The sequence below is a fragment of the Coenobita brevimanus genome, chromosome 113, assembly GCF_032717465.1.
Source record: "Coenobita brevimanus isolate Jiangsu-jjx chromosome 113, ASM3271746v2, whole genome shotgun sequence".
Classification (NCBI taxonomy): Eukaryota; Metazoa; Arthropoda; class Malacostraca; order Decapoda; family Coenobitidae; genus Coenobita; species Coenobita brevimanus.
Window position 1 is genome coordinate 20,169,235 of NC_137066.1, and position 25,000 is coordinate 20,194,234.

Consider the following 25,000-nt stretch of genomic DNA (forward strand, 5'->3'; position numbering starts at 1 on the left):
CCACTCATTGCATGGTGTTAATGGGTGTGCCGTAGGAGTGTTTACTATTTCGGGGGAATGGAGAATGAGAGACTGACCAGGAGAGCATATGTGAGTGAGGTGGGGTAGGGGGAGGGGAAGGTCGAGGATGATATGGAGGGATGGGATGAAGAGAGAGTTATGTGAGTTGGAGAAAGGGTATCCTGATAGCGGAGGACAAAGTGACATGGAGGCGATTTGTTTGGGGCCACCCCTTATGAGATTAAGGTGTCCGGCAATAGATAGATAGATAGACAGATAGATAGATACATAGATAGACAGATAGATAGATAGATAAATGTAGATAGATTTATAGATAGAATGACAGGTATGGAAGCTAAGCGTTTGTGGGCACTCCTTACGGGATTAAGGCATCTGGCTACTGATAGATAGACAGATAGACAGATAGCAGACATACACAGAGACAGACATACGGACAGACAGGTAGATAGATAGACAGACAGGGGGCAGACAGACAGAGATAGATGAATAGAGAGACGGGAGGAAGACAGAGACAGACAGAGAGATAGAAGATAGGCATACACACCGAGACAGGTAGATAGATAGACAGGTAGATAGACAGGAGGCAGACAGACATATAGAGATAGACGGATATAGAGACAGAAAGACAGACAGACTAATATTCTATCAGCATTTCCTGTATCTTATTAACTCAGCATTATGTAATATTTGGCACTTTCATTGACACCCTGTACGGTCATGGGCAAAAGTTAGTGGACCATTCCCTCCCGGTATGATGTACAGGGTGGTTCATACACGCATCTCAATTCGTAGTGAGAGGGCTCAGTCTGCGGGTGTGGGCGTGTGGGTACTGTGGCTGGTTCATCTCTGCCAAGCCATCAAGGTTTCTAAAGCCATGAGTTATAAGAGATAATCATGCAGGATAGACAAGAGATAAAGAATGATAAATGGATAACTGTTAATGCAAGACTGATGAGAGATAAAGAATGATAAGGGCTGATAATTATAACTTTAATTGAGCCGTCCTAAGAGCACAAAAGGCCAGAGGTGCTTAACATATAGATAATCTTGTACTGTATTATAATATTATTTATCATTCCTCACTAAACGTCACCTTCCTTCTCACACTTATCGCCGTCTTTCACACACAGTACTCTTCCTTCTCACACTTCTCTGCGTATTTCACACCCTTCCTTCTCATACTTCTCTGCGTATTTCACACCCTTCCTTCTCACACTTATTTCCGTCTTTCACACACAGTACTCTTCCTTCTCACACTTCTCCGCGTATTTCACACCCTTCTTTCTCACACTTCTCTGCGTATTTCACACCCTTCCTTCTCACACTTATTTCCGTCTTTCACACACAGTACTCTTCCTTCTCACACTTCTCCGCGTATTTCACACCCTTCTTTCTCACACTTCTCTGCGTATTTCACACCCTTCCTTCTCACACTTCTCTGCGTATTTCACACCCTTCCTTCTCACACTTCTCTGCGTATTTCACACCCTTCCTTCTCACACTTCTCTGCGTATTTCACACCCTTCCTTCTCACACTTCTCTGCGTATTTCACACCCTTCCTTCTCACACTTATCTCCGTCTTTCACACCCTTCCTTCTCACACTTATCTACGTCTTTCACACACAGTATCCTTCCTTCTCATACTGTTTTTCACACTTCACACTGCTATACCAACAGATCAGTCTTCTATCTCACACTTCTCTGCGTATTTCACACCCTTCCTTCTCACACTTTCTCTGCGTATTTCACACACAGTATCCTTCCTTCTCATACTGTTCTTCACACTTCACACTGCTTTACGGAGAGATTAGTTCCCTTCCCATACTCTCCTGTTTCAAACGTCATACTGTTGTCCTTCCCTCTCATACTATCCTACTGCCTACTTCACCTCTAAGACGGCTTCATTCTTCCCTCACATACTATTCAGTGTGCTTCATACTTTTATCACATAAGAATAGCACATGTAACACCCATCGCCACAGCCGTAAGGAAACTGTCGACTAACTTTTGCTCATGCCTGTATATAAGCCCTAAAATTTTGTACCTACACCTTCTACAGGGTGAGTCAGAAGTATGAAGGAAGGGGAGGAGGAGGTCGCATATCTTCAAAGTGAAATCCATTACATGATTTCCCCCAACCTCCATACTTCTGACCCACCCTGTATCTTTGTGCTAGATCACCATGTATCACATAGGAGGCTTCGTAACACCTCTCCCTTAGCGATTTATGCTGCCTACTACACTTAACATTCTCTTATGCGCTATATTCAAATGCTCTTAAATCCAGCCAGCTACAATTTACATCAATAACGTACAAGAGGATAATGGCAGGTAATGCGAGGAATGAATCGCTAAGGAAGAGGTGTTACGTACCCCCCCTCCCCAAAACAACTCCGCATAAAAAAATTCTTTACTCAGTCCTGTGGCTTTATTTTTCTTGGCTTTATTTTTCTTGGCTTTATTTTTTTCCTGGCTTTATTTTGGCTTTATTTTTTTAGTGGCTTTATTTTTTCCTGGCTTTATTTTTCTTGGCTTTATTTTTCTTGGCTTTTTTTCTTGGCTTTATTTTTTCTTGGCTTTATTTTTTCCTGGCTTTATTTTTTTCCTGGCTTTATTTTTTCCTGGCTTTATTTTTTCCTGGCTTTATTTTTTCTTGGCTTTATTTTTCTTGGCTTTTTTCCTGGCTTTATTTTTTCTTGGCTTTATTTTTTCTTATTTCTTATTGTAATTACGTTGTCTCTCTCTCGCCTCCTGTTTTTCACGCGGTTTTCTCCTCATCTCTGGACCTAAACGGTATTTCAGACGCTTCTCCCTGACGCTGCCCACCAAGTCCACGTTATTCACCAGGTTTTTCACAGTTTTTCGGGCCCCAGACTGTTCTTCGCGAGTTTTTCACGCTATTTAACCCCTGAAAGTCCGGTTTTCAGACGTATTTCAGGACTCAGACGGTTTTCAGCTCATCAAATCCTGCACGGTTTTATCAGACGGTTTCTCCACAAACTTTCACACCTGTTCGTCCACCAAGTCCTGGTTTTCAGACGGTTTTCAGTTTCTCGGGACGTCGACGGGTTTTCAGCATAAGTTTTCAAGGCCCGGACGGTTTTCCTGAGTTTTTCACACCGCTTAGCCCATGAAAGCCCGTTTTTCACATGATTCTTCAGAGCTAAGACGCTTTTCCTGGTGGTTTTTCAGGTTTTTCAGGGCCTAGGCGGTTTTTCAGATGGTTTTTCCTCAGTTTTTCACACCACTTCGCCCACAGCGGTCAGGGTTCGGCCGGGTGTGGTTGCTGTGGTGGGGGTGGTTGGTGGGGGTACTGGTAGGAGGGGAATCGATCGTAGGGTGGAGGAGGATAGGGGTATGGGTAGGGGTAAGGGGTGGGATAGTGGGTGGGGTGGGTGGGATAGTGTGGTCCCGGGGCGATGCTGTTCTTGGTGGGGGGATGAGGGACGTAGTAGTAGTAGGACACAAGAATGTAAACAATCATGGTCATGAGAACAGCTGTCAGGATGCACACCAACGACGGCCAGATCTCAGCAACATACACGCTCTGGCTTCGTCCATCCTTCCTGTTCTCCTCCGTCCCCATGTTCAATGACAGCCAGTTGGGTTTGGGCTGAGGGAGGGGCGACCAGTCGTCTTCAGCCTCCCCGGACGACCTGCGTTCGTTCATCAGCGGTCGTCGTTCCGTCTGTGAATCCGCTACAGCCGAGGAACACACCGACGGGCGTGGCGAAGGGTTCAGCTGCGACATTTCCCTGACCTCCGGTGTCTCCTCAGGGTCAGTAAGGGTTGGCATGGACTGAGAGTGTCGTGGGGGTCGTGCCCTACGACCCCTAGGTAGTGTAGACGACTCAAACTGGCCGCCTCGGTTGTGGGTGCGAATAGGGGAATGTGTACTGGGCATAGGTGAGTGATTTCGACTTGGCGATTTGTTCTGGGACGCTAAAGATGGCGACAGGGAACTCCTTCTGTTCTTTGGTAGTTCCAGCGTGTTAGTGCTCAAAGACTCCCGCCTGGATGAGGGTAGATTGGGTACCGGTGGACCGGGTGGACCAGGTGGACCTTGTGGTCTGGGCGGCATAGGTGGACCGGTAGAAAAACCTTTGAAGTTTCGGTCTTGCTGGTCAACCGAGAAAGATTTGAAGTTTCGGTCATAGGTCTGCTTGTAGCCATTGACGGCGACACTGACGGGGCCTGGCGCGGGATACTCATTCATGATAACGATGGGGTGCTCCTTGACCTGATGATGATGATGATTTACCTGGGACTGAGGCAGAGACACGTCCGAGTTCTTTCTCCTCGTACCTGCCCCCCTGGTACCGCCACCGCCCATGTAGGAGGTGTAATACGAGGCGGAATTCTGAAAGGTGATCAGAATGGAGGGTCGGTTGTCTGCTGGGTCGGGGGAGCCTGGATCAGAGAAGTTCTGTATGTTCTCCAGTGATGTTCTCCAGTTATTGACGTTCTCCAGGGAGCTGTTCAGGCACGCGAGTGAGTCCCTGCTTCGCTCCATGTCCCCAAGTGGTGATATGTGAGGGGACGAGCCCTAAAATGCGGTTTATTCACGTAGGAAGGCTTGATATCTGATTGAACTCCATCTTATTACCCTGTCCAGGCATTACATACACACAGACATAATTTGGTACCGATCAGACTGGCAGGTTCAGTTTGTTTCCCTCTCTCTGCACTGGATATTTTCTAAGGGAAGATTTGGGCGTAGAAAAATTAATCTGTCTTCGATATCCTCGTGTGGTTGATAGGTGAAGATGGAAATATTTCTTCTTATTCTTCTTTCTCTGATTTCTGTTCTCCTCCTCCTCCTCCTCCTCCTCCTCCTCCTCCTCCTCTTCTCTTTTCCTCTTCTTCTTCTTCTTTCTCTCCTTCTCCCCCCTTCCTCCTCCTCTTTTCCTCTTCTTTCTTCTTCTTCTTCTTCTTCTCTCTCCTTCTCCTCCTTCTTCTTTTCCCTCTTTCTCCTTCTTTTCCCTCTTCCTTCTTTTTCTTCTTTAAACAAATCCCTCCTTCACTAAGATAAAACAGTCTCAGTCTCCTTAAGCATTTATAACTGAACGTTAATTATATACTGATAAAAAAAAAAAAGGTCTGTTTTTATCTAACGGAACTGGGTCACTGCCACAGCCTGAATACTAAGGCGTGGTTGTGTGAAATTCAGTGACTTAATTTTGAGGTAGGGATGAGTCTCCTTGGTTACTAGTCAAATCAAGCCTCCAGTCTGACTACACCTGCCCATCAACTGGGCTGAAAGGGGTTAGGTAGGAATGAGTCTCCTTGGTTACTAGTCAAATCAAGCCTCCAATCTGACTACACCTGGCCATCAACTGAGCTGAAAGGGGTTAGGTAGGAATGAGTCTCCTTGGTTACTAGTCAAATCAAGCCTCCAATCTGACTACACCTGGCCATCAACTGAGCTGAAAGGGGTTAGGTAGGAATGAGTCTCCTTTGTTACTAGTCAAATCAAGCCTCCAATCTGACTACACCTGGCCATCAACTGAGCTGAAAGGGCTTAGATGGGAATGAGTCTCCTTGGTTACTAGTTTTAGTGTTGAATACTGCTTATGTGGAAGATCTTTTCAATATAACATTAACATATAGACATAAATAATTTTCTTGTAAGATTATTATGTCCTTGTAAGAGTAATTATTCTCTTACTTAAATATTCTCTTAAATATTCTTACTTAAAATATTCTCTTACTTAAATATTCTCTTAAATATTCTCTTACTTATATATTCTCTTACTTAAATATTCTCTTAAATATTCTCTTAAAATATTCTCTTACTTAAAATATTCTCTTAAATATTCTCTTACTTAAAATATTCTCTTATTCTCTTACTTAAATATTCTCTTAAATATTCTCTTACTTATTCACTTAAATTCTTCCACCAATTATCTCTTTATTGGAAGATTTTTTTTTCGAACAATTTTTTCACATTGTCTATTTCTTCCACTCAAAATTGGTAGATTGCTTGTACGATGGTAGATAAGATGGTAGATTCCTTGAAGATGGTAGATTAAGATGGTACTCCTTGTAAGATGGTAGATATGATGGTAGATTCCTTGTAAGATGGTAGATAAGATGGTAGATTATGATGGTAGATTCCTTGTAAGATGGTAGATAAGATGGTAGATTATGATGGTAGATTCCTTGTAAGATGGTAGATTAAGATGGTAGATAAGATGGTAGATTCCTTGGAAGATGGTAGATAAGATGGTAGATTAAGATGGTAGATAAGATGGTAGATTCCTTGTACGATGGTAGATAAGATGGTAGATTAAGATGGTAGATAAGATGGTAGATTCCTTGCAAGATGGTAGATTCCTTGTACGATGGTAGATACAGATGGTAGATTCCTTGGAAGATGGTAGATAAGATGGTAGATTCCTTGTACGATGGTAGATAAGATGGTAGATTAAGATGGTAGATAAGATGGTAGATTCCTTGGAAGATGGTAGATAAGATGGTAGATTAAGATGGTAGATTAAGATGGTAGATAAGATGGTAGATTAAGATGGTAGATTAAGATGGTAGATTCCTTGGAAGATGGTAGATAAGATGGTAGATTCCTTGTACGATGGTAGATAAGATGGTAGATTCCTTGTAAGATGGTAGATAAGATGGTAGATTCCTTGTACGATGGTAGATAAGATGGTAGATTAAGATGGTAGATACAGATAGTAGATTCCTTGGAAGATGGTAGATGAAGATGGTAGATTAAGATGGTAGATTCCTGGTTAGATCAAATCCTTTCTATCTTCCACTATTTCTCTCTAACTTTATTTTCACACATGTAAGATATCTCACACATGTAAGAGTCAAGTGAGAATGCAATGTTTTTTTTTAACTTCCTGTAAGATTTAAAAAGAAAGTTCATTTTTGTTCAAAGTCGGTCACCATGTGTTTAAATGTGAGAGAGAGAGAGAGAGAGAGAGAGAGAGAGAGAGAGAGACAGACAGACAGACAGACAGACAGACAAAGAGACAGACAAAGAGACAGAGAGACAGACAGACAGACAGATAAAGAGAGAGAGACAGACAGACAGACAGACAGACAGACAGACAGAGACAGACAGACAGACACACAAAGAGAGAGAAAGAGAGAGACAGACAGACACACAGACAAAGAGAGAGAGAGAGAGAGAGAGAGAGAGCACCACAATCTTTCACCAAATATCAATGTCTGTCACAAATTATATCTTTATTTCTTTAAGATCAAAAAAGTCTTATAATCTTCTTTAAAATCTTCCATATGTTCTTTACCACTTTTATTTCTCTCTCTAATTCCCAGTCTCTGGTAAGGAATGTCCCTAACACCTCTCCCTTAGCGATTTAGTTTTGGATATGGCTGGGTAATATCGTTTTGTACTTTATAAATGCAAATTAGGTAATATTAGAATGATCTGGGCAACACGTAAGGGAGTGGCAAGATGTCATAAGCAAAATAAATCGCTTAGGAAGAGGTGTTAGGGAGCCTTCTTCACCTACGAGTACGAATTTAAGTAACACAGGAGAACGGCAAGGTGTTATAAGCAAAATAAATCGCTCAGGAAGAGGTGTTAGGGAGCCTTCTTCACCTACGAGTACGAATTTAAGTAACAGAGGAGAACGGCAAGGTGTTATAAGCAAAATAAATCGCTTTGGAAGAGGCGTTAGGGAGCTTTCTTCAAGACGAGAGTATGAACCTGGATCTTCCCTTAAATCTCACTCTTTCACTTTAAATCCCTTCACTTTATTTGCTTTATTTCTCAGATTTACTTTAGGTCTCAATCTCTCTCTTTATCTTTCACTTTTCCATTCAACTTGTTTCATGGAAGGTCAGGTCATTTTCACACAATTCCTCCTTTTTCAGTTCCTTCTTACTTCTAACGCTTCTTTTCGCTTTATTTTCTTTATTTCTCTCTCTTGCTTTAATTCAGAATCTTCCTCCGTCTCTCACACTCTCTCTAAATGGCCACGAACGCAAGGGGCAGTTATAGAAAGTCAGAAAGTGTGAGAGAAAGAGAGAGAGACGACCCCCAAAATCTTCCTTTACCTCTCACACTCTCTCTAAATGCCCACGAACGCAAGGGGCAATTAAAGAAAGTCAGAAAGTGTGAGAGAAAGAGCGAGAGACGACCCCCAGAATCTTCCTTTACCTCTCACACTCTCTCTAAATGCCCACGAACGCAAGGGGCAATTAAAGAAAGTCAGAAAGTGTGAGAGAAAGAGAGAGAGACGACCCCCAGAATCTTCCTTTACCTCTCACACTCTCTCTAAATGCCCACAGACGCAAGGGGCAATTAAAGAAAGTGAGAAAATGTGAGAGAAAGAGAGCCAGGGACGAGACCGTAGTTGACTCCCGACGGTCTGGCTTGCGACTGATGGCTTCTTACTCCTAGACCGAATTCTCCCAAGCGGTGACCAGTTACTCTCTTTATTCTCTTTTTTTTCACACTTTCTCTAACTTTATGAAACTCAAAATTCCCCCCCCCCCAACAAAACTAATGGCGAAAATATATATACCAAAATTCTATATATATATATACTCTGTTAATGTACAATGAGAAGGCTTGGAAATGTTGGATGAAGTAGGAGTGAAAGAGAGAGAGAGGGAGAGAAAAAAAGAGAGAGAGAGAGAGAGAGAGAGAGAGAGGGGGGGGAAATAGACAAAGATAAGAAGTCAGATAGATAAATTACTATGAGAGAGAGAGAGAGAGAGAGAGAGAGAGAGAGAGGAAAAATAGACCGAGATAAATAGGCAGATAGATAAATTAGTATACGTGTGTGTGTGTGTGTGTGTGTGTGTGTGTGTGTGTGTGTGTGTGTGTGTGTGTGTGTGTGTGTGTGTGTGTGAGAGAGAGAGAGAGAGAGAGAGAGAGCTTTGGCAACTCATGAAGCCTTACAGTACAGCCGCCAATACACCATAAACACAACCAGCAGTTTAGATCAGCAGGTCAAGAGCACTTCGCAGGACAGTGTAAATAAGTGTAAAGAAAAGTGTAAGTGTAAGTGCAAATAGCAGTGTAAGTGGAAGTGTAAGCAGAACAGTATGAATGGAAGTGTAAGTAGCAGTGTAAGTAGAACAGTGTCAATGGGAGTGTAGGTAGCAGTGTAAGTAGAACCGTGTCAGTGGAAGTGTAAGTAATGTACAGGAAATCAAGAGGAAATACTGCATAAGGGATGTCATGTACAGCTGGCCACACATCCACCTGGTACAGTGTGTGTGGGTGGACGAAGTGAAGGTCTAGCTACAATTTCTGATGGTCATGCGTCACGTCAGCTGCTCACGTCAGGTCATTTTTAAAACACCTGCGTTCAGTCATGTCGGTACACACACACACACACACACACACACACACACACACACACACACACACACACACACACACTTCCTGTACCGCCACCCCAACAAAAAGCAAAAAGAACACCTCAAATGCTCTGCTACACACACACACACACACACACACACACACACACACACACACACACACTTCCTGCCTCGCCACCCCAACAAAAAAACAGGAAAAAAACACCTCAAATGGACTCCAGGGGGCACAACCTCTGGCTTCAGGCCCCCCTTCCCCCCCCCCGGGAAGATCAGAGGGAGAAGGAGTGCAAAGATGAACGCAGAGGTGTGGGGGGGGGCTGGGGAGGCCGGGGAGGGTCGTAGAAGATGAGAGCGGGGCGTAGAAGATGAGGGGGGTCGTAGAAGATGAGGGGGGGCGTAGAAGATGAGGGGGTCGTAGAAGATGAAGATGGGGTCGTAGAAGATGAGGGGGGGCGTAGAAGATGAGGGGGGTCGTAGAAGATGAGGAGGGGGCGTAGAAGATGAAGGGGGGGTCGTAGAAGATGAAGGGGGGGTCGTAGAAGATGAAGGGGGGTCGTAGAAGATGAGGGGGGGGTCGTAGAAGATGAAGGGGGGGTCGTAGAAGATGAAGGGGGGTCGTAGAAGATGAAGGGGGGTCGTAGAAGATGCGGGGGGGGTCGTAGAAGATGCGGGGGGGTCGTAGAAGATGCGTGGGGGGTCGTAGAAGATGAAGGGGGGTCGTAGAAGATGAAGGGGGGGTCGTAGAAGATGAAGGGGGGGAGTATAAGATGAGGGGTGCGGAGAAGATGAAGGGGGGTGTAGAAGATGAAGGGGGGGTCGTAGAAGATGAGGGGTAGGGCGTAGAAGATGAGGGGGGTCGTAGAAGATGAAGGGGGGGTCGTAGAAGATGAAGGGGGGTCGTAGAAGATGAAAGGGGGGTCGTAGAAGATGAAGGAGGGTCGTAGAAGATGAGGGGGAGGGCGTAGAAGATGAGAGGGGGACGTAGAAGATGAAGGGGGGGTCGTAGAAGATGAAGGGGGGGTCGTAGAAGATGAGGGGGGGTCGTAGAAGATGAGGGGGGGTCGTAGAAGATGAGGGGGGGTCGTAGAAGATGAGGGGGGGTCGAAGAAGATGAAGGGGGGGTCGTAGAAGATGAAGGGGGGTCGTAGAAGATGAAGGGGAGTCGTAGAAGATGAAGGGGGGTCGTAGAAGATGAAGGGGGGTCGTAGAAGATGAAGGGAGGGTCGTAGAAGATGAAGGGGGGGTCGTAGAAGATGAGGGGGGCGTAGAAGATAAGGGGGGCGTAGAAGATGAAGGGGGGGTCGTAGAAGACGAAGGGGGGGTCGTAGAAGATGAAGGGGGGGTCGTAGAAGATGAGGGGGGCGTAGAAGATGAAGGGGGGTCGTAGAAGATGAGGGGGAGGACGTAGAAGATGAAGGGGGAGTCGTAGAAGATGAAGGGGGGGGTCGTAGAAGATGAGGGGGGGTCGTAGAAGATGAAGGGGGGTCGTAGAAGATGAGGGGTGGCGTAGAAGATGAGGGGGGGTCGTAGAAGATGAAGGGGGGTCGTAGAAGATGAGGGGGGGGTCGTAGAAGATGAGGGGGGACGTAGAAGAAGAGAGGGGAAGGGGAAGGGGATGAGTAGAAGTGGGGAAGGGAACATGGAGACCGGAATACGAATCACTGCTATATTTACCTCCGTCACTTTCCCATAATAAAGATTTCTGACCAACCCATAAAAACTGATACGGGTGCCTGGGACTCGGGAGGCGCAGTGAAAGGTGCGCAGAAGGAGGGCGCAATATGAGGGCGCAGACGGGTGGCATGGAAGGGTTGCGCAGTGTGAGCAGACAGGGGATGACGTTAAAAGGGAGCAGAAAGGACGCAGAGCAGGCACGGGGGGGGATGGGGTGCAGATAAGGAGGGGAGGGGGCAGATCAGGGGAGGAAAGAAAAGTGGGTGCATAAGGGACCGAGACGCAGGGGAGGACAGAGACGGGGGGAAGGGGGATGTGGGGAGGTGGGTGGGGAAAAAGGGAATCCTGAAGGAGGGCGTGGAGGGGGAGGAACGCAGGAGTGGGTAGAGAAGAGGGGGGCGGAGAGGGGAGGGGGGCGCAGTGGAAGGGAGGTGTACAGGGGTTGGACGCAGAGGAAGAACTTAGAGGGGGGGAGGAAGCATGGGGGAAGAAAGGCAATGGTAAAACGAACGACACTATTTTCTTTGTACTGAGTCAACTATAGTCTTTTCATTTGACAAGGAATTTACGCACTTTCCGGCTCAGTTGAAGGCAGGGTGTACTAAAACTGGATGGCTGGTTTGACTAATAACCAAGGAGACCCATTCCAACCTCAGTCTATCTATCTATTTATTGCCAGACGCCTTAATCCCGTAAGGGGTGGCCACAGACAAATCGCCTCCATGTCGCTCTGTCCCCCGCCATCTCACAGCCCTGCTCCCAGCTCACACACACCCCTCTCTCTCATATACCTCTCCACTCCATCCCTCCATCTCATCCCTGGCCTCCCCCTCCCTCTCCACGCCTCAACCTCACTCACATACACCCTCCTCGTCAGTCTCTCACTCTCCAACCTCAATGCTAACCGAATTTCAAGCAACCCTAACGTAAACACTTCATATCAGAAAAAAAGAATCCGGTATCGTCTGTTATGGCCTAAAATTACCATCTCTCCATCTTAAATGCTGATCTGTAACAATGAAATAACTAGAATATGGCCATGTGGAGAGGATGGAGAGTGAGAGACTGACGAGGAGAGTGTATGTGCGTGAGGTGGAGGGGGGAAGAGGGAGGGGGAGGCCGAGGATGAGATGGAGGGATGGCGTGGAGAGGTATATGAGAGAGGGGGGGATGTGAGCTGGGAGCGGGGCAGTGAAATGGCGGGGGACAGGGCGACATGAGGAGATTTGTTTGTGGCCACCCCTTACGGGATTAAGGCGTCCGGCAATAGACAGATAGATAGAATATGGTGCTAGTCACGAAGAAGTGCAAATGAAGGCGGTGTAGAGCAGTAGCCCACACTATCGTCAATCAGTAGTTTATTATTTTCAAAGTTCACCTGCTATGCCACTTTCACCTTAACTTGGCCCAGATTTTCGTCCTTTTGTGGTAACCTTAAGTAGCTCCGTGGCTGAAAAAGATTATACTGTGGCTCTACATCTTTCCACAGCACTTCTTCGTGACTAGCATCATATTCTGGTGTTAATCTACTGTTACAACGCAGCATTCAAGACGGAGAGACACTTTCAGGCCAAGTTAGAGTAAAATTAGCATGAATCCCACCGTCCATATTGAATACAAGATAAGTCTATTTCCATCATGGATTTTTGGAAGAGGAGGAAGAAGAGGAAGAAAGGAATGAATGAATGAGTGAAGGGAGGGAGGGAGGGGAGGGGAGGGGAGGGGAGGGGAGGGGAGGGAAGGGGAGTGGAGGGGAGGGGAGGGGAGGGGAAGGAAGGAAGGAAGGAACGAAGGAACGAACGAACGAACGAACGAACGAACGCAAGGAAGGAAAGAATAGTGAGTCAAGGTATGTATCTGTGAGCTAGGTTTAATGAGAAAGTGAGAGAGAGAGAGTAAGAGATACCTACGAAGACCCTTAAGAAAACCTTGCTTGGCCTAAGAAGTCAAGGTTGAGAGAGAGAGAGAGAGAGAGAGAGAGAGAGAGAGAGAGAGATTGTTTCATATAACTGTCATTGACCTACAAGTTAACACACTTATTTTTACCACTCATTTTGCTCTCTCTCTCTCTCTCTCTCTCTCTCTCTCTCTCTCTCTCTCTCTCTCTCTCTCTCTCTCTCAGGAGTATGAGGTATTCTTAGGGTTTCCTTACTGGCGACTTATCTTCTACACGCCTACCTACCTACTTATCTATTTATAAACACAGAGGCCTAAATCCATGAAGGGGTGGCCAGAAACAAATCGCCTCCATGTCACCCTGTCCTTAGCTATCAGGCTGCCTCCTCTCCAAGCCACACCAGTCTCTCATACTCTCCATCTCATCCTTCCATCTCTTCTTGTCTCCCCCTCTCCCTCACTCACACTCTCCTAGTCAGTCTCTCATTCTTCATCCTCTCACACCCACATCAGCACCACAACACTCCTTCACTTCCACATTTGTCTGTCTGTCTCTCCACGTAACTCCACATCCACATCCACACCACAACGCTCCTTCACTTCCACATTTCTCTGTCTGTCTCTCCACATCCACATCCACACCACAACGCTCCTTCACTTCCTCATTTGTCTGTCTGTCTCTCCACGTACCTCCACATCCACATCCACACCACAACGCTCCTTCACTTCCTCATTTCTCTTCTGTCTCTCCACATCCACAACCACACCACAACGCTCCTTCACTTCCTCATTTGTCTGTCTGTCTCTCCACATCCACATCCACACCACAACGCTCCTTCACTTCCACATTTGTCTGTCTGTCTCTCCACATCCACATCCACACCACAACGCTCCTTCACTTCCACATTTGTCTGTCTGTCTGCCTGTCTCAATTCCACAATGCAATACACTACGGCGACACGCACACAAGCATCTTCCCATCATTGAACGAACAGAGAGAAAAAAATTGATCTATCTGAAACACACTGAGATATGTTCTCCACTGTACTTCGCCTGTTGTAAATATTCTTCATGCGGAATTGAGACCGGAAACGAAATCTCTACTTCCGGGAACCGCCCTGCCGCCCAGCTCTACGGACGGACACCAATTGATTCCAGTGATAACAACACCCTCCTCAAACTCTGTCATGTGGAGGGTAAAAACTTATGAACATTCTCTCTCTCTCTCTCTCTCTCTCTCTCTCTCTCTCTCTCTCTCTCTCACACACACACACACACACACACACACACACACACAAAGTACCGTACAAAGTGAAAATTAAGGATGCAATTCTAAACACACTTAAATACCCTTCACAAATTAATAAACACTGAAATACACACATTCTCTTAAAAATCATCAGAATATTATATACAGTTCTAAATTCTGAAGCCTAAAAAAAACTAAACTCAAAAAAATAATAATAATAATAACCCAAATTTTACACTCATAATTAACACTCAAAATCAAAACTCAAAATTAACTCAAAATCAAAACTCAAAATTATCACTCAAAATCAAAACTCAAAATTAACACAAAATCAAAACTCAAAATTAAATCAAAATCAAAACTCAAAATTAACACTCAAAATCAAAACTCAACTCAAAATCAAAACTCAAAATTATCACTCAAAATCAAAACTCAAAACTAACTCAAAATTCAAAACTCAAAATTATTACTCAAAATCAAAACTCAAAATAAACTCAAAATCAAAACTCAAAATTATCACAAAATCAAAACTCAAAATTAACTCAAAATCAAAACTCAAAATTAACACTCAAAATCAAAACTCAAAATTAACTCAAAATCAAAACTCAAAATTATCATTCAAAATCAAAACTCAAAATTAACTCAAAATCAAAACTCAAAATTAACACTCAAAATCAAAACTCAAAATCAAAACTCAAAAGCAAAACTCAAAATTATTACTCAAAATCAAAACTCAACTCAAAATCAAAACTCAAAATTATCACTCAAAATCAAAACTCAAAATTAACTCAAAATCAAAACTCAAAATTATCACAAAATCAAAACTCGACTCAAAATCAAAACTCAAAATTATCACAAAATCAAAACTCAACTCAAAATCAAAACTCAAAATTATCACAAAATCAAAACTCGACTCAAAATCAAAACTCAAAATTATAACTCAAAATCAAAACTCAAAATTAACTCAAAATCAAAACTCAACTCAAAATCAAAACTCAAAATTATTACTCAAAATCAAAACTCAACTCAAAATCAAAACTCAAAATTATCACTCAAAATCAAAACTCAAAAACTACCCTTCAAGTAGAGAATTGCTTAGATAATAGACCCCCCTAGGAGAAAAAAATTGATCAACTGGACTAACTCTGAAATTTATCTTTCTCTTACTGGCATAGGTTAGTCTCTCCTGGAAATAAAAAATAGCCAAGTCCAATACAGGTCTGGAATATGGTCTCTTATCTTACCTGCCTAACCTAATCTAAATCCTCCTGTAAAAGAGAAAGTGGAGAGCTTTACTAGGAATGGGAACCTAATCATGAGCTTCCTACAGAAAAAAATGGAATGCTTTACTAGGAATGGGAAACTAATCTAGACCCTCCTGGAAAAGAAAAAGGGGAGAGCTTTACTGGGAATGGGAAACTAATCTAGACCCTCCTGGAAAAGAAAAATTAGGGAAAAAACGAAGAATACGGAAAATACAAAACGAATACAAACCAAAGAAAAAAAAAAAAGTACAGGAGACGGCAGAAAGAAAACGCGAAAAAACGGGCGCTACATTTTCTCCACGAACGGAAACTACAGAAAACGGAAGGTACAGGAGACACTAAACAACAGAAACCAACGGATCGAAACTACGTGATTACAGAGGAAAAAATAAATACAAACTAAACACTACAGAAACTACAAAATACAAAGGAAGGGAATGACAAAAGGCCTTAATTCTGTGTTTCTTACCTGCATACACGACTGGATAAACTCATCAATCGTCACTACCCCATCGCCGTTGAGGTCCAGCTTCTTAAACAATCTCTCTACGTGTTCCCGGGTCTGTTTGTCCTCCACCTAGGGAAGAAAAAAGAGAGGATGAAGAAATGAGAGCTGTGGAAGAGAGGACATGAAGACAGGGAGGTGTGGGAGGGATGAAGAAAGAAGTGTGGAAGAGAGGAGATGAAGGGAATGAGCTGTGGAAGAGAGGACATGATGATAGAAGGGTGTGGAAGAGAGGAGATGAAGAAAAGAGAGCTGTGGAAGAGAGGACATGAGGAAAGAGAGGTGTGGAAGAGAGGACATGAGGAAAGAGAGGTGTGGAAGAGAGGACATGAGGAAAGAGAGGTGTGGAAGAGATGAAGAAAAAGAGCTACAGAGGAAAGATGAAGACAGAGAGGTGTGTGGGGGATGAAGAAAGAGGTGTAGAAGAGAGATGAAGAGATGAGTGGAAGGGAGATGAAGAAAAGAGAGGTGTGGAAGAGAGGAGATGAAGAAAGAGAGCTGTGGAAGAGAGGACATGAAGAAAAGATAGACGTGGAAGTGCAAAGATGAAGAAAGAAGTGTTGAAGAGAGGAGGTGAAGAAAAAGAGGTGTAGAGATGAAGAGAGCCGTGGAAGAGAGAAGTAAAGAGAGGTGTGGAAGAGGGGAGATGAGGGAATGAGAGGTGAAAGAGAGGAGATGAAGGGGATGTAAAGAGGTGAGGACAAAGAATTATGAAAGAAAAAGGCAACAGATTTGGAAGAAAGATGAAGGATAAAGAAATGATGAAGAGAGGAGAGGAGGAAGAGAGAGGCGTGGAAGAGAGGAGAGGAAGAGAAATGTGGAAGAGAGGAGATGAGGAAAAGAGTGATGTGGAAGAGTGGAGATGAGGAAAATGGGACATGAGAGGCAAGAGGTAAGGAAGAAAGTGACACAAAAGAGAGTATGTGAAGGTGAGTGATTCGGAAGACAAGAGACGGACAAACACACATGTATATATAAATGTGTGTGTGTGTGTGTGTGTGTGTGTGTGTGTGTGTGTGTGTGTGTGTGTGTGTGTGTGTGTGTTATAGTTGGTGAGGCCTTAAAAAATTATAAAATAAAATAATTTATGTTCAATCACCCGCCTGTTATTACCATCCAGCAACTTTGGCTTCCGGGGGTCACTAATTATTGATTTTGATTGTACCGTATTAATATATTCCCTGATATGTTCAATACGTTAAGAAAAAAATACGTAAACGATTAGGTAAAAATGATGGATAATGAATGACACACACACACACACACACACACACACACACACACACACACACACACTGCCGCTACGCCACACACCACCCTCACCCCTACACCGTAACGCCTGAAGACCCATTACTAATAAACAAGGCTCCACAATATTACCCCACACCCACTGGCCACCTACTTAACCCTTGAACAAAGAAGCGTTGTTTTACTTCATATCAAACTTTAAATACATAACAGTATCAGTTCAGTCGATTATTAGTATAAGACAGAACAATTAGATATTAACTGATATGCAAAACTAGAGAAAAACGAGAAAACTGCTTGATAACTTATATTATCTACAAAAACAGAAGTAAAACAAGCACATTCTTCATTTATATCAAATCTAAATTTAAGATTCGTATAGTAAAATAGTAGTTCTAGTAACATTATATTTAATTTTCATTTAAAAGTACTACAAAAAATAGCCATTTATTATTATTAATACTACACCTCAGTATAAAAACTTGAACACCATGGCCACCCCACAGTATTGTAATCAGTGCTCCAGTAGGCAGCATAAGTGTACCAGGTGCCGATGTGCAACAAATAGGTCACCGTGTACATACTGTAGGATTGGACCTTTCTGTATGAATGTGTTAGGGAATCACAGCCCACCAGAAGCGGCACTTGACCGCTTCCAACATGGCAGGCGACAGACTGGTGACATGGAAATTGATGGGGCGGTCACTGACAATATGCACGATCACACGGACATGCGTGGTGGTGAAAGACCCCGTGGTGAAGCGAGGGATGGGGATGGACGCCAAGATGCGAGAGATATGGAAGCGCTGGGTGGGTTAAATCACCATGGGGAAGTGAATAGTAGTGAAGTTGGGGGTGAGGAACATCAGGAGGTTTATAATAGAAATGAAACTCAGGATGAAGACCACCATAGAGGAGTGCATGAAAGAGGGAATCATTCAGGTATTATACGTCCTCAAAACGGTAGTGACACAAACAACGAGGAAGCAGAACAGCCTCACAGGTCTGTGCGAGAAGGTCGTCCCACATACTGGATGGGCAAATCCCGAGAAACTGCAGTAACCTGGGTGAACACCACATATAATGAAATAGTAGGATGGTCCTCAAGTAACCTTTTTGAACCTCCCAAATGCAATGCTACAACTGACATGATCAAGGAAATCACTCGCCTGATAGCCAACTACAACAATAACACACCCATTGCCTCATTCTCTCTTAAGGTCCTTGCACTAATACCACATCTCTTCCTCAACAAGACCCGCCCAAGAGCTAGCATTGCAGAAAATATTAAGGCCATCCAAAGGCGGGTTGAAACATGGAAAAGAGGTGAAATCGACAACCTACTTGAAGAAGAAAAGGCCTTGCAGATGAGAATAAACAACCGAGGCAGAAGAAATCAGAATACCAACGATGTGGCAAGGATTTTTGGCAGCAAGATGAGACAGGGGAAGGTGTCGATGGCAACAAGATCCCTGTCAGCTGAATCACCAAACGGAGTGCTTGACCTGACAGATGAAACAATGCAACAACTAAAAGAAAAACACCCGACTGCACGACAAGCAAGTGTCCAGTCAAAGCTTGACGGCAACTACACTCCTCCCAATCCCATCATATATGACAGGATAACTGGCGATATGGTGTGGCGGAAGGCAATGCACACACAGGGAGGGGCAGGACCGTCAGGCCTGGATGCAAAATCTTGGCGAGTAATCCTCAGTAACATCAAGTTTGGGGAGGCAGCAACAGACCTATGCAACACCATTGCCTCACTGGCGAGGAAGCTGGCTTCAACTACAGTGCAGTAACATCGAAGCACTGACGGCTTGCAGACTAATCCCCCTTGATAAGAATCCTGGATGCAGGCCCATCGGGGTGGGTGAAGTCTTAAGACGGATTATAGGAAAATGCATCATGAAGGTGGTGAAAGATGATGTGAAGCAGGCAGTTGGCAACCTGCAAGTGTGTGCAGGCCAGCAGGCAGGAGGTGAGGCAGCAGTTCACTCCATGAGGAAAATATTTGGGGAAGAGGACTGTCAGGCAGTATTATTAGTTGATGCCTCAAATGCATTTAATTCCATCAACCGGGAGGCAATGCTGCACAATATCAAGGTTAAATGCCCAGCATTTGCCCAATATGTGGAAAACACCTACAAAGAACCAGCAGACCTCTACATTGTGGGTGACAGTGGCTCGCGATGTCGGTGTAATCCAGTCCACAAAAGGAACTACCCAGGGGGACCCCGTTGCCATGGCTATGTACGCCCTGGCGATGACAGTGCTGCAACAACAGATCAAATACGAGGCCACCAATGTAAAACAGGTAGCCTATGCAGATGATCTCACGGGTGCTGGCAAGGTTAAGGATGTGAGGAAATGGTGGGACCTTGTAACATCTCATGGCCCTGAAATAGGTTACTACCCTAATGCAAGTAAGTCCATCTTGATCGTGAAACCAGCTTACTATCAAGATGCACAAGAATCATTTAGAGGCACAAACGTGATAGTGACCAAGGAAGGTCAGAGGCATCTAGGGGCTGTGATTGGAACTAAGGAATTCAAAGACAAATATGTGAGTGATAAGGTAAAGACATGGGTAGAAGAAATTCATACACTATCCAGCCATGCAAAAACAGAATCCCATGCAGCATACAGTGCATTTACCTATGGTGTAAAGCACAAGTGGACCTTCGTGATGAGGACCATACCAGACATCGAGTTGCTGCTACAACCACAGGAGGATGCAATCAGGGATTCATTCCTCCCATCTCTAACCAATGGCCACATCCCCACACCAGAAGAGAGGGACCTTCTAGCACTACCACCCAGGATGGGAGGCCTTGGCATTATAAATCCAGTAGCCGTGGCAGCTATGAACACAGAAATTCACTCAGGCTCACCGAATCCTTGTCACAGAAGATTTGCGCCCAGGTTGAGACGAGTGAAATCGACCACCAAAGGCAGAAAGACATAAAGACACAGATAAGCAAGGAGCGTGAAGCAAGACAAAAAGACCAGCTGCAGCACATAACCTAACATCTAACACCAGACCACAGGACCAGCTGCAGCACATAATCGAACATCTAACACCGGACCAGTGCAGAAGAGTTGAAATTGCACAGGAGCTTGGGGCATCGAACTGGCTGACAACCCTACCTCTCAAGGCAAAAGGCTTCCACTTCAACAAACAAGAATTTATTGACGCCATAGCCTTGAGATATGGGTGGCCAATAGAGAACCTACCTCAACACTGTGCCTGTGGCACGGCCTTTGATGCAAACCATGCAATGGTATGCAAGAAGGAAGGATTTGTTTGCATCCGACACGATGAAGTACGCGACCTCACTGCCAAAATGCTGCAGGAAATATGCCATGATGTCACGATTGAGCCAGCTGTGCCACCCCTGGACGGCGAGCACTTCACCCACAGAACAGCAAACACATCAAATGATGGAAGAGTGGATGTCAGTGCTCGAGGTTTCTGGACACGTGGGCAGAGGGCGTTCTTCGACATCAGAATATTCGATCCCATGGCAGCATGTCATCGTGAACTGTCTCTCGAAGCTGCACACAAGAGGAATGAGCAAGAAAAAAATAGAAATTATCAAGAAAGGATCCAACATGTGGACCACGGTTGATTCACTCCCCTTGTGTTCACGACATCAGGTGGGATGGGTCCAGAGGCAGTGAGATTCTACTCGAGACTGGCAGAGGTTCTTTCTGAGAAGAAACGTCAACCGCAGAGTTCTGTTATGGCCTGGATGAGATGTCGACTGTCATTCTCCCTCGTGAGGTCTGCTCTGCTATGTCTCAGGGGCACAAGATCATCAGCCCTCAGGCCTGTCTCTCTGGCGGGTATGGATTACGAAGCTACAGTGGTCGAGAGTCGCATAGACCAGCGACTCCAATAGTTTAATGTCTTTATTTACACTGTAATATCAATAAATATAAACTAAAATAATAATAGTAATAGTAGATGGCTGGTAACCACAGCCGTTGGCGTGCTTGGGGCCAACGGATTGTAATATGAGGGTTAGTGTTAACCTTCACATTACAACTCCAAATGGTGAACTGTATTAGCAAGGCTGGTTTTGATCTTCACTATATAATTCATCAATGGATGGAGGTGATTTATATTTAAAAAAAAAAAAATAGTAGTAGTAGTAATAGTAGTAGTAGTAGTATAGTAGTAGCAGTAGTAGTAGTGGTAGTGGTAGTAGTAGTAGTAGTAGTAGTTAATATGATAATAATAATAAATACTACTACTACTATTACTACTACTTATAATGGTAATAATAATAATAATAATAATAATAATAATAATAACAAGAAAGCACTCAGAGAACGCATACCTCCGCCAGTGCCACTGCAGTTAAAAAAGATCTTGATTCTGATCCATGAATATAGGAGCCACATGCGGATCCGCCCCCCAAAATGTAATCAATTCTTTCTCAGTCCATGGCCCACCTTCTCAAAAAAATATCATTGGAATTCATTTGAGAATTTTTGAAGAGACTGTGCGGGCCACTTTGGAGATACTGTGCGGGCCACCTTGGAGATACTTTGCGGGACACATGGGAGATACTGTGCGGGACACATGGGAGATACTGTGCGGGACACATGGGAGATACTGTGCGGGACACATGGGAGATACTGTGCGGGACACATGGGAGATACTGTGCGGGACACATGGGAGATACTGTGCGGGACACATGGGAGATACTGTGCGGGACACTTTGGGGATACTGTGCGGGACACTTGGGAGATACTGTGCGGGACACTTTGTAGATACTGTGCGGGACACTTTGTAGATACTGTGCGGGACACTTTGTAGATACTGTGCGGGACACTTGGGAGATACTGTGCGGGACACTTTGGGGATACTGTGCGGGACACATGGGAGATACTGTGCGGGACACTTTGGAGATACTGTGCGGGACACTTTGGGGATACTGTGCGGGACACTTTGGGGATACTGTGCGGGACACTTTGGGGATACTGTGCGGGACACATGGGAGATACTGTGCGGGACACTTTGGAGATACTGTGCGGGACACATGGGAGATACTGTGAGGGACACATGGGAGATACTGTGCGGGACACTTTGGGGATACTGTGCGGGACACCTTGGGGATACTGTGCGGGACACCTTGGAGATACTGTGCGGGACACTTTGGAGATACTGTGCGGGACACCTTGGAGATACTGTGCGGGACATTCCGGATCAGCATCAGCCCCAAAGTTTAATCATTTCTTCCTTGTCCCTTGGCCCACCTTTCCACAAAATTTCATCAAAATCTGCTCCTAACTTTTTGAGTAGCGTCATCCAGCTAAAAAAAACAGACAAAGACACACAGACAAACACACAAACACCAGCAAAAAACATAGCCTCTTTGTGGAGGGTACTAATAATAATAATGGAGATATTCTGGTGGCGTTGCGTCACACACAATACGTAAAAACATCTAAGACAACGTAAGACAGTGTGACGCTCTGGTGACGTATTTACACCATACAACTCGATGGTGTATTTGTTGCCCTCTCTCTCTCTCTCTCTCTCTCTCTCTCTCTCTCTCTCTCTCTCTCTCTCTCTCTCTCTCTCTCCACTGTTATTATTATTATTATTATTATTATTTTTAGTGGAGAAGTATCTAGAGAAGGGAAGGAAAGTGTATGCTGCCTTCATGGACTTGGAGAAAGCTTATGACAGAATAGATAGGCAAGGTATGTGGAAGGTATTAAGAATATATGGAGTGGAGGGGAAATTGTTGAGTGCTGTGAAGAGTATGTACGAGGGAGCTAGGGCTACGGTGCGAGTGGATGGTGTGCTGAGTGAGTTCTTTGATCTCAATGTGGGACTGAAACAGGGTTGTGTGATGTCTCCATGGCTGTTTAATATATACATGGATGGGGTTGTAAAGGAGGTGCAGGGTAGGGCAGTGGATGTGGGGGTGGCTCTAATGAATGAGGGTGAGATTTGGAAGCTTCCGGTGTTGCTGTTTGCTGATGATACAGTACTGTTGAGTGAAGATGAATGGGAGTTGCAAGGTTTGGTGAATGAATTTGGGACAGTCTGTAGGAGGATGTGTCTCCATGGTTGTTCAATCTGTACATGGATGGGGTAATAAAAGAGGTACAAGGTAGGGTAGTGGATGTTGGAGTGGCCCTGGTGAGAGAGGATAGTGTTTGGAAACTCCCTGTACTGTTGTTTGCAGATGATACTGTGTTGTTGAGTGAAGACGAAGGGGAGCTGCAAGGCTTGGTGGATGAGTTTGAGAGTGTGTGTAAGAAACGGAACCTAAAGGTGAATGTAGAGAAGAGTAAAGTGATGGTCTTTGAGAGAGGTGAAGTTAGTGAATGTACAGCGAGGTTGGATGGTGAGGAATGGAAAATGTGAGTACGTTTAAGTACTTGGGTAGTGTGATGAGTAAGGATGGAGGTTTGGAGGGTGAAGTGCTTGAAAGGGTGCAGCAGGGAAGAAAGGTTGCTGGTTCTTTGAAAGCAGTGATAAGAAACAGGGAAGTGAGCATGGAAGTGAAAAAGTTACTACATGACAGTATTGTGATACCAACTCTAACGTACGGAAGTGAAGCTTGGACATTGTTGGAGGGACACAAGTCAAGAGTGAGAGCAGTGGAGATGAGTTATTTAAGAGGAGCCTGTGGAGTCACGTGCAGAGACAGGCTGACGAATGAGGATATAAAGGAGCGTTGTGGTGTGGATGTGGATGTGATAGGAAGCGTTATGAGGAACACACTGAGGTGGTTTGGCCATGTGGAGAGGATGGAGGGTGAAAGACTAACGAAGAGAGTGTATGTGAGTGAGGTGGAGGGGGGAAGAGGGAGGGGGAGGCCGAAGATGAGATGGAGGGATTGGGTGGAGAGGTATATGAGGGGGGGGGGGGTGAGTTGGGAGCAGGGCAGTGAAATGGCGGGGGACAGGGCGACTTGGAGGCGATTTGTTTGTGGCCACCCCAAACGGGATTGAGGCGTCTGGCAATAGATAGATAGATAGTGTAGGAGGAGGAATCTGAAAGTTAATGCAAACAAAAGTAAAGTTATGGTGTTTGAGAGGAATGAAGTCACAGAGTGTGCAGTGAGGTTGGATGGTGAGGATATGGAGAATGTGAGTGCATTCAAGTACTTGGGTAGTGTGATGAGTAAGGATGGAACTTTGGGGGATGAAGTGCGTGAAAGGGTACAGCAGGGAAGGAAGGTTGTTGGTTCACTGAAAGCGGTGATGAGAAATAGGGAGGTGAGTATGGAAGATAAGAAGTCACTGCATGATAGTATTGTGATCCCTACCCTGACGTATGGAAGCGAGGCATGGACCTTGCAAGAGGGGAACAAGTCAAGAGTGAGAGCAGTGGAAATTAGTTACTTGAGAGGAGCATGTGGAGTGACGTGGAGGGATAGGTTGACGAATGAAGAAGTGAAGGAACGCTGTGGGGTGGATGTGGATGTGGTTGAGAAGATTAGGAGAAATACACTGAGGTGGTTTGGACATGTGGAGAGAATGGAGAATGAAAGACTGACTAAGAGGGTGTATGTAGGTGAGGTGGAGGGAGGGAGAGGGAGGGGTAGACCGAGGATGAGGTGGAGGGATGGAGTTGAGAGGTATATGAGGGAGGGAGGGGTGAGTTGGGGGGAGGGTAGTCAAATGGTGGGTGACAGAGCGACTTGGAGGCGTATTGTCTGCGGCCACCCTTTGCGGTATTAGGGAGTCGGGCTATAGATAAACAGATTATTATTTTTATTATCATCATTATTATTATTATCATTATTGTTGTTGTTTTGTTGTTGTAGTTGTTGTTCATAGTAGTA

The 25,000-nt window shown here is 44.7% G+C and overlaps 1 protein-coding gene across 1 annotated transcript in view; it reads right to left on the minus strand.

Annotated features, from left to right (window-relative positions):
• The window catches only part of LOC145418336 (A-type potassium channel modulatory protein KCNIP1), a 210,559-nt gene that overhangs the window by 44,073 nt on the left and 141,486 nt on the right, over window positions 1-25,000 (minus strand). The window contains exon 8 of the mRNA XM_080286776.1: window positions 15,897-16,004. Within this exon, the coding sequence (XP_080142902.1) occupies window positions 15,897-16,004 (108 nt within the window). The remainder of the gene's footprint in view (window positions 1-15,896; window positions 16,005-25,000) is intronic.